This window comes from Staurois parvus, unplaced genomic scaffold (genome assembly GCF_062004578.1).
Source record: "Staurois parvus isolate SC_StPar_1 unplaced genomic scaffold, SC_StPar_1.0 ptg000613l, whole genome shotgun sequence".
NCBI classification, from domain to species: domain Eukaryota; kingdom Metazoa; phylum Chordata; class Amphibia; order Anura; family Ranidae; genus Staurois; species Staurois parvus.
The window spans coordinates 2,217,501-2,237,426 of NW_028318409.1; the positions used below are offsets into that span (position 1 = coordinate 2,217,501).

The 19,926-nt window shown below is 41.7% G+C and overlaps 1 protein-coding gene across 1 annotated transcript in view; it reads right to left on the minus strand.

Moving 5' to 3' along the window:
- Positions 1-19,926, minus strand: part of PGM3 (phosphoglucomutase 3) — a 39,008-nt gene that overhangs the window by 17,437 nt on the left and 1,645 nt on the right. The window contains exons 2-8 of the mRNA XM_089693100.1: positions 17,089-17,293; positions 16,830-17,014; positions 15,040-15,107; positions 12,186-12,319; positions 10,623-10,818; positions 10,365-10,522; positions 8,976-9,059 (exon numbers count right to left, since the gene is read on the minus strand). Coding sequence (XP_089549226.1) covers positions 8,976-9,059; positions 10,365-10,522; positions 10,623-10,818; positions 12,186-12,319; positions 15,040-15,107; positions 16,830-17,014; positions 17,089-17,292 — 1,029 coding nt within the window. The 5' untranslated portion in view covers position 17,293. The remainder of the gene's footprint in view (positions 1-8,975; positions 9,060-10,364; positions 10,523-10,622; positions 10,819-12,185; positions 12,320-15,039; positions 15,108-16,829; positions 17,015-17,088; positions 17,294-19,926) is intronic.

Consider the following 19,926-nt stretch of genomic DNA (forward strand, 5'->3'; position numbering starts at 1 on the left):
ACGAGAAAGCTACCATCACTGTAGTAGTGATTCCAGATGGATCGGCCAGGTATGGTATATGCACAGTTACATTGGCTCAAGCTGAAACAATTCAGCTATGTAAAAATATCAATGCCTGGAATTCATGTATAACCCTTTTACTGTTAGTGCCCTTTTTGCATTCATTTACCCATGTGTATATGTTTGGAGGTTTTAACTAGTCTTCAGGCCAAAATAACATTTTCAAACATTCTCACCATTTCCAGTCTGTAAGACAGACAGACTCCCTGTGAAACCATTTACAGTAGCTTGCAGTCTGCCTAAAGACCTGCTCCAAAAACATTGAAAATGTATTTTTTAATTTTTAGGTTTATGTGTTCCCATTAACAAAAACATACCTATAGTGGGTTGTCTCAAATTTGACCATAAAAGTGGAAATACACTTTAAGGCTTCATTAGTTCCTACAAGCTCTCTGCCTTCAACTGTGTCATTGTTAGCGGTTTAGAGTGTGGACAAGTAGCATGTAGTAGCCAATAAAATGGACAAAAGAGGATCGGGCAAAAATGGTAGATTATCCCTACAGCAAGATACTTGTGTAATTTACACAAGAGTGAGCCACTGATTCAGTGATCAAGCACTAACAGAATAAAACGCCAGTGGTGTTAGTACTGGGTTGAGCTAAAAATCAACTGTGTAGCTCTAAACCCAATGAGGTGATAATCTCAACTGTTAATTAGACCTTAACTACTTGCCATCCTGAGGATTTACCCCCCCCCCCCCCTTATAGACCAGGCCTCTTTTTGCTATTCGACACTGCACGAATTCAACTGATAATTGCGTGGTCATGCAATCCTGCACCCAAGCAAAATTTAAGTCCTTTTTTTCCCCCACACAAATAGAGCTTTCTTTCAGTGGTATTTGATCACCTGTGCGCTTTTTATTTTTCATGCTATAAACAAAAAAAGACCGAAAGGTTCAAGAAAAACTACAGTATTTTCCGCCGTATAAGACGACTTTTTACCCCTTGAAAATCTTCTCAAAAGTGGGGGGTCGTCTTATACGCCGGTATACGGCATGCTGACACTTTTTAGGGGGGCGGTGCTGCCCCCCCCTTCTAACGGAAGGGACACCAAGTACAGGGGTGGGCAGGGGCTGCGGTCTCTTACTTGGCTCCGGTCCGCGACGATCCGGTCCAGGAAGCGCGGCTGCTCCTTCATTCGGTTCGGCCACTGGATGTTTGCGTGGCTGCTTGGCTCCGCCTCCTCACCGGTGATTTGCCGCCAGAACTGTAGCTCAGGAAAGGCACACAGGCGGCCAATCACCGGCGAGGAGGCGGAGCTGAGTGGCCCCACAAAAATCGAGTGAAGGAGCGGCCGGTAAGTGTGCCGTGCAGAGGTGCTGCTGCAACCACATATGCTGGCTGCAGCAGCACCATACTAGAACAGGTGTAATTGGTGTCAGTGGGAGGAATCGTGCCCCATCATTGGTGTCACTGATACCAATGATGGGGCATTATTCCTCCCACTGACACCAACGATGGGGTATTTCCCCCCCCCCCACTGACACCAACGATGGGGCACTATTCCACCCCCCACTGACACCAACGATGGGGCACTATTCCTGCCACTGACACCAACGATGGGGCACGATTCCTGCCACTGACACCAATGATGGGGCACGATTCCTCCCACTGACACCAATGATGGGGCACGATTCCTCCCACTGACACCAATGATGGGGCACGATTCCTCCCACTGACACCAATGATGGGGCACGATTCCTCCCACTGACACCAATGATGGGGCGCTATTCCTCCCACTGACACCAATGATGGAGTGCTATTCCCCCCACTGATACTAATGATGGGGCACTATTCCTGCCACTGATACCAATGATGGGGCGCTATTCCTCCCACTGACACCAATGATGGGGCACGATTCCTCCCACTGACACCAATGATGGGGCACGATTCCTCCCACTGACACCAATGATGGGGCACGATTCCTCCCACTGACACCAATGATGGGGCGCTATTCCTCCCACTGACACCAATGATGGAGTGCTATTCCCCCCACTGATACTAATGATGGGGCACTATTCCTGCCACTGATACCAATGATGGGGCGCTATTCCTCCCACTGACACCAATGATGGGACACGATTCCTCCCACTAATACCAATGATGGGGCACTATTCCCCCCACTGATACCAGTGATGGGGCACTATTCCTCCCACCAATACCAATGATGGGACACTATTCCTCCCACTGACACCAATGATGGGGCACGATTCTTCCCACTGGTGTGCATTGGAAGAGGGGTAGTCTTATACGGCGAGTATAGCCCAAACACTACATTTTAACAGGAAAAGTAGGGGGTCGTCTTATACGCTCAGTCGTCTTATACGCCGGAAAATACGGTATTTTTTACTTTCGGCTATAAAAAAATGTATAGTAAACTCAAAGTTAGTTATAAATTTAGGCCAAAATGTATTCTGCTACATGTCTGGTTAAAAAAAAAAAAAAAAAAAAATCCCAATAAGTGTATATTGATTGCTTTTGTGACAGTTATAGCGTCTACAAACTATGGTATAGACAATGGAATTTACACAGCTTTTACTTTGACTGCCCATCACATTTCTTGAGGTGCTTAAATATCAGGACAGTATAAACACCTCCTTTTTGGAAAGTAGACACCCTAAGCTATCTGCTGAGAGGCATATTGAGTCAATGGAAGATTTCATTTTCTTTCCACAAGTTTTTGGAAAATGACAAAACTTTTTTTTTTTTTTAATACACAAAAAGTTGTCATTTAAAATTATGATTTCTCATACAAGATATGTGGAATTACACCCCAAAATACATTCTGCTACTACTGACTATGGGGATACCACGTGTGACTTTTTGGGAGCCTAGCCACATACAGCAGCCTGAAATCCAATGACCACTTTAAAAGCCTGAAGGTGCATAACTTCCTCATTTCACTTACTATCAGTTTTAGAGGCCCTGAAATGCCAGGATAGCCCCCCCCCCTTTTGGAAAGTAGGCACCCCAAGGAAAAAAAAAAAAAAAAAAAAAGGCATGGTGAGTATTTTGCAGATCTAATTTTTTCTCAAGGTTTTGCAATATAAAAAAGTAAAAAATATGTTTGTTTTCTTTCTTCATTTTCCAAACAGTTGTGGCTACAAACGAGATCTGCAAAATACTCACCACGCTTCTCAAATTCCTTGGGGTGTCTACTTGGTGCTATCCTGGCATTTCAGGTCCTCTGAAAACGGATAGGTAGTCAGGAACTGTAATGAGGAAAATAAAGCCTTTTAAAAAGCCTGAAGGTGCTTACTGGATTTTGGGGTCCTGTACACGGCTAGACTGACAAAAAGTCTCTCACATGTGGTATCCCCATACTCGGGAGAAGTAGCAGAATGTATTTTGGGGAGTAATTCCACATATACCTATGGCATGTGTGACCAATAAATCATTTAAGTGACAATTTTATAAAAATTTTTTTTTTTTTTCCCCCCATTTTCCAAAAACTTGTGGTAAAAAAAATAATCCTTGTATTGATTCAACATGCCTCTCAGCAAATAGTTTGGGGTGTCTACTTTTTAAAAAAAAAAAAAAAAAAAAAAAAAAAGGGTCATTTTGGGGGGTGGGGGCATTTTATGCCCAGCATTAGATGTTTATGCCACACATTCACTCTTAACCACCTAAAGACCAAGCCTTTTCTGACACTTTGTTCACATGAAAAAAAAGATCACTATTTTTGCTAGGAAATTACTTTGAACCCCCAAACATATTTTTTTTTAACGCAGACACCCTAATGAATAAAATGGTGGGTGCTGCAATTTTTTATGTCACACATGCAGCGCTTTTTCAAACAAATTTAAAAAAAAAAAAAAATTTTTACTGTTAATGCACAAAAACAAATATTACAAGTAAAATATAAAAGTTATTTTGATTTTTTTTTATTATTTTTACACTGTCCCTTTCATTTTGTTTTTTATCACTTAATGCTATCACAGGAAATGCAGACATCTCCTATAAACTTCAATGGGCATTATCATTCTTTCAGAAATCTGGAGTCTACCAGACTCTAGATATCTCCTCTGCCCTTACATTATCTAAGACCGGTGTGACCAGATGCTTTCCCAAATTTACAAATGGCACTGTTTATATCCTGCGAAACTGAAGTGATGAAATGCTCGTAGCTTCTGATTTCTTAGACTATAGAGATGATGGCACCATTCCGGTCCCTAATCAGCTCTATGGTCAGTTGGCAGAAACACCGGCTGCATTCTCCGGTTCCCCCGATGACATGGGACTGCACGAGAAGGTTGTGGAAGGCAGAGGGGGAGGGGCATCCTCTCCCAGTACTTGTAAAAGCAATCCTGCAGCTAATTAGCCACTGATTAGCCACTTTTAAATGAAAGCCGATTGCCGGCTGAAAAAAACGATACCAGGATGATGCCTGCAGCTGTAGGCATCATCCTGATATAACCAAAGTCCAGTGATGTATCAGTATGTCGCTGGTCCTTGTTGGGTATATATGCGATGTTCTTTTTTTGCATGCAGCCTGTGTGCAGAATGAAAAAAAAAAAAAAAAAAAAAAAAAAAAAAAAAAAACTGCCAGAAAAAGCGTGGTATGCTCACCATTAGAATATACTGCCCTGCATCCACCCACTTCTAATGGTGGGCACACATTAGGTCGCACGGTGCCACATGCGCCAATTCCAAGATTGTACAAATGTCTAAATAGTGGCACGCTTGAATAAAAATTGTCCACGTATTAGTGGAACCCCATATGGAAAAAGGATGACACCAAGTCCCAAACCATCTTGCCACTACTTCCCATGTAGTCTGGGCACCCGGGGAGCTCCACGTGACTCTTTTTCCTCGTAAATCTGAAACTTATATGTATAGCCTGTTGCCCTCTCACAGGTCTTCTACATCTTGATCCCATATCTTGGCATGCTTGCTGGGGAGAAATTGTTTGAATGCAAGGCGGCCAGAACAATTAATGAGGGACTCAGTTTTTTTTTTGGGGGAGTATAGACATCTGCAAATTGTTGGATAAGGTGATTTACGATGGGCCGAATCTTGTGGAGCAGGTCAAATCCAGGGTCACTCCGAGGACAAGAGTGTGTTGTCATTGAAATGCATAAAATATATTATACTCGCATATCTATGCCTGGCCATGGCAGCAGAGAACATGGCATATGATGAATTGGGTCTGTGGACCAATACAACTGCAATTCTTTTTTTAGTAATGCCCATGGTGAAGGTTAGGCCGCTCAAAAAATTTACATTCGGAAACCTAATGGGTTTCCATGAGCATGGTCTGGCAAGGTTTGAATTTGGGTTGGTGGCGATAAATGGTTATGCATATAAATTGCTTTGATCCACAATCAATGCATACAGGTCTTCCGTGGAAAACAGCTCAAAAAAAAAAGGGGAGTAGTTACATTTGTGGTTTCCACCTAAATTCCAGGTTGGGCAGTGAATGGGGAAAGTACGTGTGCTGCAGAATGTGTGGGCTGCCATTCAGGACTTGCAAGCACATCCAGAAGGATACTAGGGGCTCTACGGGCCTATCAGCAAATTCTTGGTGGCTGTGGGACAATACGCATCAGCTTGTACTGCACTTATGGGACTCGCCACGTCACCAAGTGATACTGCAGTGCTGGTATGTGAAAGACCGAGATGTACTAGGCTGCTGGTACTTGCCAGTTCACAAAAAGGTAGAGCGGCACTAGTACTGGCACTCTGCTGCATATGAAAGGCGAAAATTTACCGGCAAGTGCTAGCAGAGATCAGGCCAGATTCTGCGAACACTGCGGTTTTGTGTGCAATGTATCAAGTGACAGTGACCTACTAACGCTGGTATAGTGCTGATCTGAGCAAAGATATTGATCCGTTCAGACACTATACTGGTAATGGAGGTTGTGTATGAGCGTGTTCCTGGCAATGAAGGAAGAAGGGGAATAGGAAGAAGAGGAAGAAGAGGAAGAGCGGAGGAGAGTGACAATTTTGAGAAAAACAATATTTTGGACTTTTTGCTATTAAACATGTGCAGTTAAAAAAAAAATCCCAATACATGTAAATGTATTGGTTTACGTGAAAGTTAGTGTTTACAAATGGCGATATAGATACCTGATGGATTTTTTTTCTTCTTATACTAATAATGGCGGCGATCAGCGACTTATGACAGGACTGCGGCGGGCATTCTGACACTGGGGGGAACTGACTTGGTGTCACCGACATGCCCAGTGACACCAATACAGTGATCAGTGCGAACAAAAAAAAAAAAAATAAAAACAAAAAAAAAACAAAAACTGACACTGTACTAATGGCACTGGGCAGGAAGGGGATAACATTTGGGGCAAAGGGTTAACTGTGATGGTAATGTTTTACTGGGGGGCGGATGCTTCACTGTAAAGCACACGATCGGTAAGGCTTTGCTCCGTCATCCCGAGCAGTGTGCCCAATCAGACAGGGAGGAGGGCTGTTGGTAAACAATGGAGCACTCCTCCCTGCTGGTGATTGCCGGTAATCACCGTCCAGGACCCGGTGATTGACACCCGGAGACGTGATCGCCCACCCCCCGGAAATGCAGAAACACACAGCCACCCCTGCATTAGTAAATGTACTGTAGGCGGGCCTTAAGCGGTTAAGGATAATCATAATTAGTGACACCAAGCTCCTATACATCCTACTCACTTCAACAGTCATGAAAACAGCAACATTTACAATACTCTAATGCAGGGTTCCCTAAAGTGGTTAATATGGACCCTAAAGGGTCAGACAAAATGGCAGGGGGTTAGTAAATGTCTGAAGGTCACTAGGTGGTTAACAAATTATAGAAGGTTGATTAAGGTCAGAACCCCATGCCAGTGTTTTTTTTCCTGAAGGCACTGTGGTTATTGGCAAGACAGAGTTGCCCAGAGTTAGATGGCGAGTGGAAAAAAAAGTGTGACAGGAGTAGTGTCCCATTTTATAGCACGCAAAAAAAAAAAAAAAAACCCTACCACACACAGGTGATCAAATACCACCGAAAGAAAGCTCAATTTGTGGGGGGGGGGGAAATTTTATTTGGGTGCAGCGTTGCATGACACCGCGCAATTGTCAGTTCAAGTAACACAGCGTTATAATGCAAAAAATGGCCTGGTCGGGGTGGGGGGGGTAAATCCTCAGGAGGGTAAGTGGTTAAAACAGTCCTACAGTGGATATAAAAGGTCTACAGAACCCTGTTAAAAATGTCAGGTTTCTGTGATGTGTAAGAAAGAAAAAAAAAATATATACGAGACTCACTTCTTCCAAGATGGGCACCGCCTCGACTGCGCAACTCTTCCCAAATAACACTCCCCCCCCCCCCCTTCCCTTTTTGGGCATACGCTCAAATACGCCACTTTCTTCAGGATATAGTATAGTATAGGATATGGTCAGTAAACTAAAATAATGTGGTTGTATAAGTGTGCACACCCTCTTATAACTGGGGATGTAGCTGTATTCAGAATTGAGCAATCACATTCAAAATCATGTTAGATAGGAGTCAGTACACACCTGCCATCACTTAAAAGTGCTTCTGATTAACCCAAAAGGGTCTTTCCTGACATTTTCTTAGTCGCATCCTACAGCAAAAGCCATGGTCCACAGAGAGCTTCCAAAGCATCAGAGGGATCTCATTGTTAAAAAGGTATCAGTCAGGAGAATTGTACAAAAGAATTTCCAAGGCATTACATATACCATGGAACACAGTGAAGACAGTCATCAAGTGGAGAAAATATGGCGCAACAGTGACATTACCAAGAACTGGACTTCCCTCCAAAATTGATGAAAAGAAAACTGGTCTGATAGTCTGCCAAGAGGCCTACAGCAATATTAAAAGGAGCTGCAGGAATATCTGTCAAGTACTGGCTGTGTGGTACATGTGACAACAATCTCCCATATTCTTCATGTCTGGGCTATGGGATAGAGTGGCAAGATGGAAGCCTTTTCTTAAGAAAAACATCCAAGCCCAGCTAAATTTTGCAAAAACACATCTGAAGTCTCCCAAGGGCATGTGGGAAAATATGTTCTGGTCTGACGAAACCAAGGTTGAACTTTTTGACCATAATTCCAAAAGATATGTTTGGCGCAAAAACAACACTGCACATCACCAAAAGAACACCACACTCACAGTGAAGCACGGTGGTGGCAGCATCATGCTTTGGGGCCGGTTTTCTTCAGCTGGAACTGGGGCCTTAGCTAAGGTTGTACACACAAACTCTGGCTCTCCAACAGTTTAGGCTTGGAGGAGTAGAGGGAACCCTCTTAGCCCTGGTTCTTACCTGAACTACGTGTCATGCGATTTGACAGTTCCAAATCGCATGACAAGTCACACCCTTTTGTCCGAAATGGAACCAACGTCAGAGTCGCACCAATTTTGAAAATAGTTCCTGCACTATCAGGTGCGACTGGCATAGACATCTGTGTATGAAGTCACACAGATGTCAGGCAAGCCGCACCTGAAATCGCACTTTCCTGCGGCTTTGAAAATTGCGCTACTTCACGTTAAGCAACATGATCTCAAAGTCTCATTCAGTGTGAACCAGGGTTTAAACGCCATTGCAAATCCACCAATAAAAACTCAGTATTGTGACAACCAAAATGGCAGCTGCTGATACCAAGTGGATGGTATTCACAAGAATATATGAAATTTAGATTCATAGCGGTTTACCAATAAAAAAAATGCCTATTATGTGAAAAGACTTTGAATAATGACGCTGTTAACTATTATAACCTTCGATATGTTTTTGATCATTAATGTGTAGTGGTTAATAATGAACATGCTCAGTCATTAAGGCGTTGAGTATTCACAAACTGATTAAAACCAGGAAAGCATTAACCTTCCTTAACCTTAATTAGACATGGACTGCTCCAGTACTATCCATGCCGTTTCAATAGTGAGTGTTTGCTGTAAATGAATCACAAATCTTAGTGAACAAAAATTCCAATTACCTTCATGACTTTTTCCAAGTAACGAGTAGAACTACCATTTGCATATGCCGTTTGCACAACTGCCATTTTCAAGTTTAAATTGGCCTAAGCAAAAATAAATAAAAAAAAAAATTAAAAAATAGTGACAATTAAATATTGGAATAACAGTCTAGGCCATGCATACATTCTGAATGCTGTATAAGAACAACCATCAAGAATCTCATTTTTCCACATTTGAGGTTTGCCACAACATAATTGTACATTGCACTTTCAAATCTTTGTTCTGACTGTCTTTGCACCTCTTGCTTGGCATTTTATTCCACTCAGTGACAGCAAAGAAGCTCACAACTACACCTTTGTCTTTTCTCACCCCTACGTCAAAGCAATTATGTTTTTTTCCATGCGCATAAGCCATTGAACACACTACACATGGTTTTAGCTTCATTCATTTCTAGTTATAAAAACAAAAACTAAGGGATTCCCTTTTCTCATTTCAGAGTATTTATGAGAATCTACCATCTAAGGAGTTAAACTTTAGATAGTAAAAAAAAAAAAAAAAAAAAAAAAAAACGTATTCTCCCCTATGCTAAAGATGAGAGCTACTGAACTCTCAGATGCTTTTCAATGGAAAAGCTACATAGCAGTCAAGCCAAGATATTAAAGATGTTTTAGCAAGTATATACTACAGCACCTGGTCATGGAGACAAATGCAGCAAGACAAATTGGGCTGGTCTTCTGGAATATCAGTGCATTGTGGACAACATTTTATATGCCACTTATGTAACATAAGGACTATATGCAAGTACTGCCAAAGAGCAAAGACAGGCAGAATTATAATGTCATAAAACAGTTGACATTTAAAATTACATTTTACATTAAAACCATGTCCACCAACCAAGACAGCACAGATATTGACATGAGGTTTTTTTGGGGGTTTTTTTGGCGGTTTGTAAAGTTTGATTCACATTATATTATCTGGGATGGCTTTTAAATGCTGCCCAAATATTTCAGGTTAGAGATGTCAAGGATTGGACATATGTGGTTTCTCACCAGAGTTAGCAGTCAAAGAGGTATGACACTTTGCTACACTGTTAACTGCCTCGTTGACTAATGCAGAATTGTCCGGGATCCTGTGTTAACCATCTATTTATAGAGGAGTCTGTGTACAGTGATTTTTGCAGAGCATTCCCAGGAGCACTGTATACAACCTACCCATGATATAGACAGGTCCCAAAGCTTACTGGAAAATGGGTTGGGGGCAACTGGCTAGGTCACCAGTCTGTCATTTGTCATAACCTTCCTTGCCCTGAGTGGCCAGCTCTTCTGCTAGAGTAAGGTCTTGTCCTTGACATCCAAGACTCACTTTGTTCAGGTTTTTAAACTATAGACAGTAAGAAATTCATACAATACCTTCAATAAAAGTTCCTTAATGAAAGTGCTTATTAAAGTAGCAATTTTATCCCCATCAAGAAGATGGAAGCCATTATTAAGGTCATTGTAATAGTAGACAATGCGGTCAGCATCCCCATCAAATGAGCAATATCGCTCAACAGGTTTAATATCCATGCCTGGAAAGAAGAGACGTTACTCTGGATCAATATAGAAAAAAAAAAAAACAAACTAGGCATGTCAAAATTGCAAAAACATTACCATGAGTAAACTCCTTACCTTCTGGAGACTTCTGCTGCACCTTTACATAGTCAGCGCCACACATATAGTTGAGCTTCCCTATAGAACCATCATTAAAAAACTGTATGGAAAGTACAGACTGCAGATATTGTTCCATCTCCTTTAGCTTCAAGGCACCAATACCATTAGCTCCATCTACATTCAAGCACCTAAGCTCACCCCCACAGTCAGGAGCCTAAAGACAACAGAATGTGAAAGCAAACATAAAAATATGCAGTCGCATCTTCGCTAAATCCCTCACTATGATCAACACTGTATGAAATGCAGTGAAAGAAGCAGTCATTCTCAAATAACCCCCCCCCTTTTTATATCCTTTCTTGCAGGTAAACTGATGCACTTTGTAACACAACTTTCATTTGACAATGCAAATTCCACCAACAGGTCTACTAAACTATATACAGTGTACACCTACCCTACAGTCATGACTGAATGACCACACGTTCTTTATGGAATTTAAAAAAAAAAAAAAAAAAAAAAAAAAAAAAAAGGCTTCAGGCCAAATCTATAGAAAAACCATCAGAACCACATGTGGCAGAGCCCACCTGCTCAGCACTTTTTTCTTGAGATAGAACTTTAATGCACCAGTCCACTAAATTCTTTTTGCCTGTAGTCTGGAGAGTTGGATACCCCACTTATGAGATATTCCCAAACAAACCCACTGTACATACAAAAAGCTTGATCAGATACTAATCAGATTCAGACATGGGTTGGGAGTCTGAATTTGACAGGCGATACATAAAACAGAGAAACACTGAGGAAGTTAAGGGCAGAGGTCTCAGAAAGTTAATTTTCACTGATGCAGTGAGTGGTTCTCTGGCTTCTGGTTGCACTGAATTACACAAAAATCAGAATAAGTTAAACAAAATAGTTTAGTGAATTTAGAAGAGCTGCAGAACTGTCATATAGCATATCTATCTCAATGACTGGTTTACCTGTTGGATGAAATAAGGATTTATTCAGATTTTTTAATGAAACGCTCATGATCCCTTTCAGATGGGTCACTGGGTGTGACTACCGTTTGTCAACAGTGTCTTTGCAATCCATTTATAACTATGACTCCTTGCAAGAAAAATGTTACAGTACAGTACAGGAGTAGAGCAGGGCGTGAACAGCACTCTGCCATCAGTGTCTGTATTTTTCCTGTACAAAAAATATTTTTTTCCCCTTGTACAGCATAACAGAAAAGCAGGGTGTGAACAGCAGCCATCTGCAGTGGCTCTTAAATCTGGTATAAAAATCTAAAACTCACTGCAAGGATAGTTTTCCAGTCAAGTAGGCAAAGAGTTGGGTGTAAATAGTTTGTTTCTGAAAGATACTGTATACAAATGAAGACCTAGGCAAGCCCATGGTGTGTATAACTGAAATGGGTGTGTGCATTAGGGTACATGGCACTTTAATGTTTCAGGATTGCATAATCGTAGGTTTAGTGCATCAGCGCTCTACAAGACCAGGTTACCAGCAAACTGAATACATAATAAGCATTGGAGATATCAAGCTGTTACGTTATAATGTTCGCTAGGCAGCAGATGTAAAATGCATCACCTGTTGGACCAATTCTTTAAATGCTTTGGAAAGTTTTTGGTAATATCCTTCAACTGTTGGCTCACCATATCCTCCATTTGTATTTCGGCAACAGATAATATAGTGTAGCTGTGGTGTAGTCACTAGTCCATAGTCTTAATTATATAAAAGACAATATAAAATTAATATAAAAACTTCACACATACGTAATAGCGGGTGCTCTTTTGTCTACTGTTTTACAACCATATTACAGCACACAATAGAAAAACACAAGCCTCTGGTACAACCTTCAAATTCCATAAATGTTAAATCTAAACCAGAGCAAGACAAAAAAGCAACCCTCAGCTATAGCAGTTGTGTGTTCAATACCAAAAGTCCTTTAATGTTATGCTTTTTTTTCTTATAACACATAGTAAAAAACAGCAACACAATAAATTGGTTTTACAGAATTACTCTGGTTTCCTCCCTCTTCAGTTTATTGTAAAACAGATGTTTGCCAAATTTGTAATTCAAGGGAAATGTAATAAGTGATGTTCCCCCTCAGTGACCTGTCTCTAGAGTATGAACATTAATCCCTTAGCTCCCAATCCACTGCTCATGTGTATTAGCCCCTCAGCACCCATTCTTTAGTGCATATGGGATAACCTCTCAGCACGCAGTCTCCAGTCCATCCACATTTATTAATTTCACCACACCAAATCCTAGTATCATCTCCATCGACTTTGGTCCAATAGTAATTACAAATACTCTGCCCCATTTTCTGCTTCAACACTGCCCAGTAATAGAAGCCCTGCCCCATTCCCTATACCATGCCACCTCCACTGTTTCTGGACTTCATTTCACACTTCCTGCTAATAATCTGCTTCAATTTTGGGTCATCTTTTCAACCTCAGTTGTTACCAATTCCACAAACACGCACCTTCTGTTTCAGTTTTAGTATTATTCCCAACTCATCACAATCTTTGGTACTGCCGACATGCTCCCTGACCCTTTTTCAGTCCCAGAATAACCTGCTTCCATTTCATTGGGACTGGATCTAGGACAGATGCAGAGATCTACCTCTTCTGTAAAAACCCTTTCTGTAAAGAGCTAAACTCCCATACTGCTACTTTAGAACTGTTCAGTTTTGAAAATGGATGCCAAATGCTTTATGGAGTTCACTCCAAAATTTGCAAGTCAATAAGTTAACTGTACTAACTGTAGTTATGCCCCTCCCAATCCTTCCTTGCACATCTTGCCCCCAAAATACCATCCACACACCTCTGCTGCACGTACTGCCAGCAGTCATACCTGCCGTCCTCGAATCCTGCATATGCATACTGCTGTCACTCATTTTTCATCTCTTGCACCTACTGTCCACGGTCACACCCTCCCACCGCTCTCCTGAAAATTTTAATGTAATTCCCTCCAATCTCCTCTCTCATATCCTCCACCCTCTCTTGTACATGCTACTTGCTGTCATACCCACTGCCTTCTTTTGCACATACTGACTGCGGTCATACCTTCAGCACTCCTTTTCTGCACATCCTGTTATACCAACTGTCCTCTTATTCTCCATATACTGCTTGATGTCATGCAGTCATACCCACTGCCCTCTTACTTGCCCCATTGTCGGCTGCCATACCTAATGAATTCTCTATTTGGTAAACACACACATACTCCTTTTTTCTACATATGTACAGTTGACACTCCCTGCACATACTGCCTGCTACCACACTCTGCAAACTGTTCTCCTGCACATACTGCCCACTGTCTCAGCACTTCTCTCTCGCACATACTGCTTGCGGTCATATCTGCTGCCCTCTCCTGCACATACTGCCCCATATCACATCCTCAGCACTTCTGCACCTACTGTGCTGTCATTTTCTTCAAACTCCTTTGCTGCACATACTTCATGCTGTCATAGCCTCTGCACTCTTCTCCTGCATATACTGCCGGCTTCCATGCCCTACGATATCATCTCCTGCACGCAAAGACACTCCTTTACCATACGGGGCAATTATATGTGATCAGTACATATGCAGACTAGGCTTCCCTGAATGGTGGCGCTGCTGCATAATGATTTTACTGGGCTTTTTTCTCTGAGGGTATGCTTATCAACTACCTCAGAGACAGGAAACTATTGATTTTGTATACGGTCCCCTTGGCAGTCGTTTTGCACTGCTACTGACCATGCTGCTTTAAATTCAGTCACCAAATAAAGAATCTATAAATCTGTGCAATGTGCATACATGTTACCAAAAATTTCAGGCATGGGTATTTTATACATACTGTAGTTACACTGATCCAGCTTGGACCAATGTAACTATGTATATACACCATACATGGACAATGCCCCTGGAAGCTGGAAATCACTAAAGAAGACAAAAGCTACTTCAGTTATCTCCACTTGCTTCTGTGTCCTGTGCCTAGCATCTGCACTTCTGCATTCTGAGCATAAGAGGTCAGCTGCTTGACATGGGCGTCCTTCAGCGAATGCTTTGAATGAATGCAGTGTTCTGATTGGAAAAGGTAGAGAGGCAAGGTGGTGAAATCACACTCTCCACCTCATCTAATCAGAACGCTTTGCATTAATTCATCAAATGCAAACCATTCTCTGAATGGGGCCTGTGCCAAGCAGATGGCCACCTGTGTCCAGGATACAGAAGTTCTGGCACTAAGCACAGAATCCAAAAGCAACTGGAAGCTGAATATCATTATCTACTTAAGTGATATCCAGCGGCATCGGCCAGTTATGGCACATACATAATTACACTGGTCCAAGCTGGACCAATATAACAATGTATAAAATACTCCTTCCTGGAATTGTTAAAAATAATCGCTAACAAAAGAGCATTAACTGGGTATATATTATAGCTTCCTTTTACCCACTTACCTTGAAATTTAGAATCTAAGGTGGAAACTCCATCTATCACAGCACAGGAAAGGGTTTCACTGCTTGGCCTGGAGAACAAATCTGTACATAAGCTTTCACATTATCAGTCAATCACGTAAACAAATCCATTAAAAACTGAAATTTCAATTTCTTGGTAAATGTTGCAGAATTAAACCATACCTTCAAGGGACTCTAGTGATCAGCTCATGCTCTTGTGTCTGTGCAAATGATTAATATTTATAGTTGTGACAAAAATCTGAATATCAAAAACATGTGACCAACGATACAACCAATACAAAATACATGTGAAACCAACATAAAACATAAAAGTCCAAGCAGCGAAAATGAAACAGAAGCTCGATTCCTTTGTGCAGGTATTTGCTCAGTTTGCCTGAGATTCCAAAGCTCCACCCAACACATTTCATCATTAATGACATTACTAATGACGAAATACGTTGGGAGCAGCTTTGTGATCTCAGAGCAAACAATACATCTGAACAAGACAACTGTAGCAGGAGGCTGGATGGTAATGTCTGATGTGATTCAGGAAAGTGTGCCCAGTGGCTTCATATCCTATTTCTATTCCAGTGTTCAAGTTTTATGGCAACTGTAAGTGCAATATCTGGCTGTTTTAATAAACCTAGCATAGAGCACTATATTTATTTGGTCTTCCTTGAGCCCGAATGAGGAGAGTGTTTAAACTTTGTCATTCCACCTGCTGAATCAAGCATTGGACTGCACACTGAATCCATTCTGGAGAGGGATCCATCCCTGCAGAGGGTGCTTGATACGGGGGCTTGTTACCTGGTTACTGATGTACAAGCAACCTGACCATAGCGTTGGGGATCAGATTAAGGCGAGCGGAGTTAAATGGTTCCACATGGAGAGCACTTCTTGAATATAACCTGCACAAAGGAATTAGACTGGTTTCATTTTCTGTGCCGGAACATATATTTGTTGGTTTCACCTATATTTTGTATTGTTGCATAGGTGGTCACATGTAATATTCAGTGATTTTGTCACATCTTTTGAATATTTAGCAATATGGTTTAGAGCCATTTTTTTATTGTTCTATATGTGGTCACATGATTGCGGTTCTCTGACTGTCATGTTTATGAATATTTAGCATCACATTTTAGTGAAAACACATATGTAAAGAAATACGCATACTTATGTCAGGGCTTGACAAATTTGCTTTGATTCCAGCAGCCAGCTAAAAATGTTAGTAGTCTTTTTTTTTTTTTTTTTTTTAACGTATGTGGGTTGTCAGAACCTAGGACTTCACATGATGCATATCAATCAAGGCAAAACCGAACCACGTTTTAGGCACCATTGAAAAAAAAAATTGGTACCTGAACCTGCGTTTTGCGATCACAGCAATTCTGCTGTGATCCCAAAATACCCAGGTGTGAATGGAGAGGCCCTAGTTCACACGTGATTTTGAAATAATTTTGAAAATGCAGATTCGCATGCCAGGCTAGATAGTTTGTGTTCCTGCTGAGGTGGTTCACAAAGATGTTATCCACACGCATTGTGTTTTGAGCGCCATTATGAAAAGGGTCCTGTGCGAGTTTGTAGCAGTGCATTCCAAACTCGGGCGCGATCCTCCACTGAAGTCTATGGGGAGCAATCCCCCACTGAAGAAGTCTATGGAGGTAGTGTGCAAACCCAGGCGTCAGGATGCAATTTCTAGTCACTATGGAAACCTTTTGCCAGGGATTTGTCAAGCCCTGACTTGTGTAATCCACCCATTCCCACACAACAACCTAGTAATAATCAATCTGGCATACCGTGTATCTCTTCCAATACCTATGAAGGATTCTTGCTGCATATTTAGGGACTCTTGCTTGATTATATTTGTCAGAACCATCTGCAATTCATGCTCCTCAGCATTAGCCAGGTTAGTGGCATACACCTCCCATTCTTGAGCTAGCATTTCCCCCATAGGATCCACCAGTTTTACACCATTGTCTTCCTAGGCAGGAATATCGATACATCAGAATCATATTATATAAAAATGACAAATAAGAAATGTCCATCAAAACTGACCTCAGGGTTGTGTGAGGCAGTCACCATAACGCCAATGGCAGATTTAGTCTTTTTGGACCTCAGCACAGCCAGTAAGCCCATGCGGTACATAACATGGTCCAGATGTTCTGCGTTGGTTCGAAATCCTGCAGTACCATACTGAAGAATGAGTCCAGGAGGCTTGGCATGGCGAGCAGAGGACCTCAATACTGCTTCCAAATGCATCCTGAAATTTAACACAATATCAACACAATCTCTATTGAAAAGATAACAGATGTTTTATGAGACAAAATATGTCACCTCCTATGAGTAATAGGCTTGCCTTGGACAGACTAACTTATAAGAATAATAATTACCTATTATATTTGGTTTTACTTTTTCAGAGTCTGATGCTCCAGTTTGTATCAGGGGCCATCCCAACGCCAATAATTTTTACAGTGTATGTAACCCCAAAATTTAAAATTTTCCTGATATATGTTTTGTACCATGTGCTAAAAGTATCATGGTCTCTTTGTATTTCTTTTGTGTGAAATACCTGATGATCCTGCCAGTATCTTTTCTTTCCCACCTCAAACTGACCACACTAGGCGTGAGAGCACATTCTTCCCAGTGTGGTCAGTTTGCTTCTCAGCATTCTACTTGGGAGCACAGCCTGCCTGTCTTCCAATGATCAGACTTGTGCTGGCACCCCCACCGATGAGACCAGCATGCAAAAAAAAAAAACCTAGAAAAAAAAAAAAAAACAAAAACAGATGATCATTTGTCTCCGATATTCTCATTGTTTGTAAGGGGCATAAAACCGAAACCAAGCCCACCGATTTAGAAATTTAAAAAAAACTTACATTCCTGGCAAGATTTCTAATTTTGTCAGATTAGTTTTTTGAACAGCCCAAGCCTGTTGAAGGCTGTGCAGGAAAGTATGGACCACAAGACTATGTTACGTTATCAAAAAAAAAAAAAAAAAAAAAAAAAAATGTATTCTTACAACGCTACATAGCCAGGATATATTATGACCCCAGCCACTTTTGGCAGACAGACTAGTCTTTATGCAATTATGGTGAAAAATGAAAGTACTGAGGGCAGGTAATGTCAGACCAATCTGATTGAATTTTTTTGACTATATTACCAACATTTCGGACAAGGGTGTTGCTGTGGACATATATATTTCAGCAAGGCATTTGATACAGTTTCACATAATGATCCAATACAAAAGTTATACAAGCTAGGATTTAACCCTAGGGTGGATCAGTGGATATGTAGCTGGCTGAAGGATAGATACCAGAGTGTGGTTGTAAATGGGGTTCACTCAGAAAAGAGACCAGTCACTAGTGGTGTACCACAATTCTCTGTACTAGGTCCTGTTCTATTCAATCTACACTGCTCAAAAAAAATTAAAGGAACACTTTTTAGTCAGAGTATAGCATAAAGTCAATTAAACTCCTGGGATATTGATCTGGTCAGTTAAGTAGCAGAGGGGGGTGTTAATCAGTTTCCGCTACTTTGGTGTTAATGGACTTAACAGGTGCACTAGATGGGCAACAATGTGACGACACCCAAAACAGGAATTGTTTTACAGATGAAGCCACTGACATTTTTTCCCTACTCATCTTTTGACTGTTTTTCACTAGTTTTGCATTTGGCTAGGGTCAGTATCACTACAGGTAGCATGAAGCGTGGACCTACAGAGGTTGCACAGGCAGTCCAACTCCTCCAGGATGGCACATCAATACATGCCATTGCCAGAAGGTTTGTTGCGTCTCCCAGCACAGTCTCAAGAGCATGGAGGAGATTCCAGGAGACAGGCAGTTACTCTAGGAGAGCTGGACAGGGCCGTAGAAGGTCCTTAACCCATCAGAAGGACCGGTATCTACTCCTTTGTGCAAGAAGGAACGGGATGAGCACTGCCAGAGCCCTACAAAATGACCTCCAGCAGGTCACTGGTGTGAATGTCTCTGACCAATCAAACAGACTTCATGAGGGTTGCCTGAGGGCCCGACATCCTTTAGTGGGTCCTGTGCTCACTGCCTGGCATTATAGAGCTCGATTGGCATTTGCCATTGAACACCAGAATTGGCACTTCTGCCAGTGGCACCCTGTGCTTTTCACAGATAAGAGCAGGAAAACCCTGAGCACATGACAAACGTGAAAGGGTCTGGAAAAGCGGTGGAGAAAATTATGCTGCCTATAACATTGTTCAGCGTGACCAGTTTGTGATGGGTCAGTGATGGTCTGGGGAGGCATATCCATGGAGGGACGCACAGACCTCTACAGGCTAGACAATGGCACCCTGACTGCCATTAGGTATCAGGATGAAATCCTTGGACCCATTGTCAAACCCTACGCTGGTGCAGAGGGTCCTGGGTTCCTCCTGGTGCATGACAATGCCCGGCCTCGGTGAGAGTAAGCAGGCAGTTCATGGAGGATGAAGGAATTGATACCATTGAATGGCCCCCACGCTCGCTTGACCTAAATGCAATAGAACACCTCTGGGATATCATGTTTTGGTCCATCCGATGTCGCCAGGTTGCACTTCAAACTGTCCAGGAGCTCAGTGATGCCCTGGTCCATATCTGGGAGGAAATACCCCAGGACACCATCCATCGTCTCATTAGGTGCATGCCCCAACATTTTCAGGCATACATACAAGCATGTGGGGGCCATACAAACTACTGAGTACCATTTTGAGTTTTTACAATGAAATTTCAGCAAAATAGACTAGCCTTGTGCATCATTTTTTCACTTTGATTTTCGGGTGTCTTTGAATTCAGTCCTCCGTAGGTTGATAATTTTCATTTCCATCAAACAATGGGGCATCCTTATGTTCCTAACACATTACCCAGTCCTTATCAGTATAGCTAT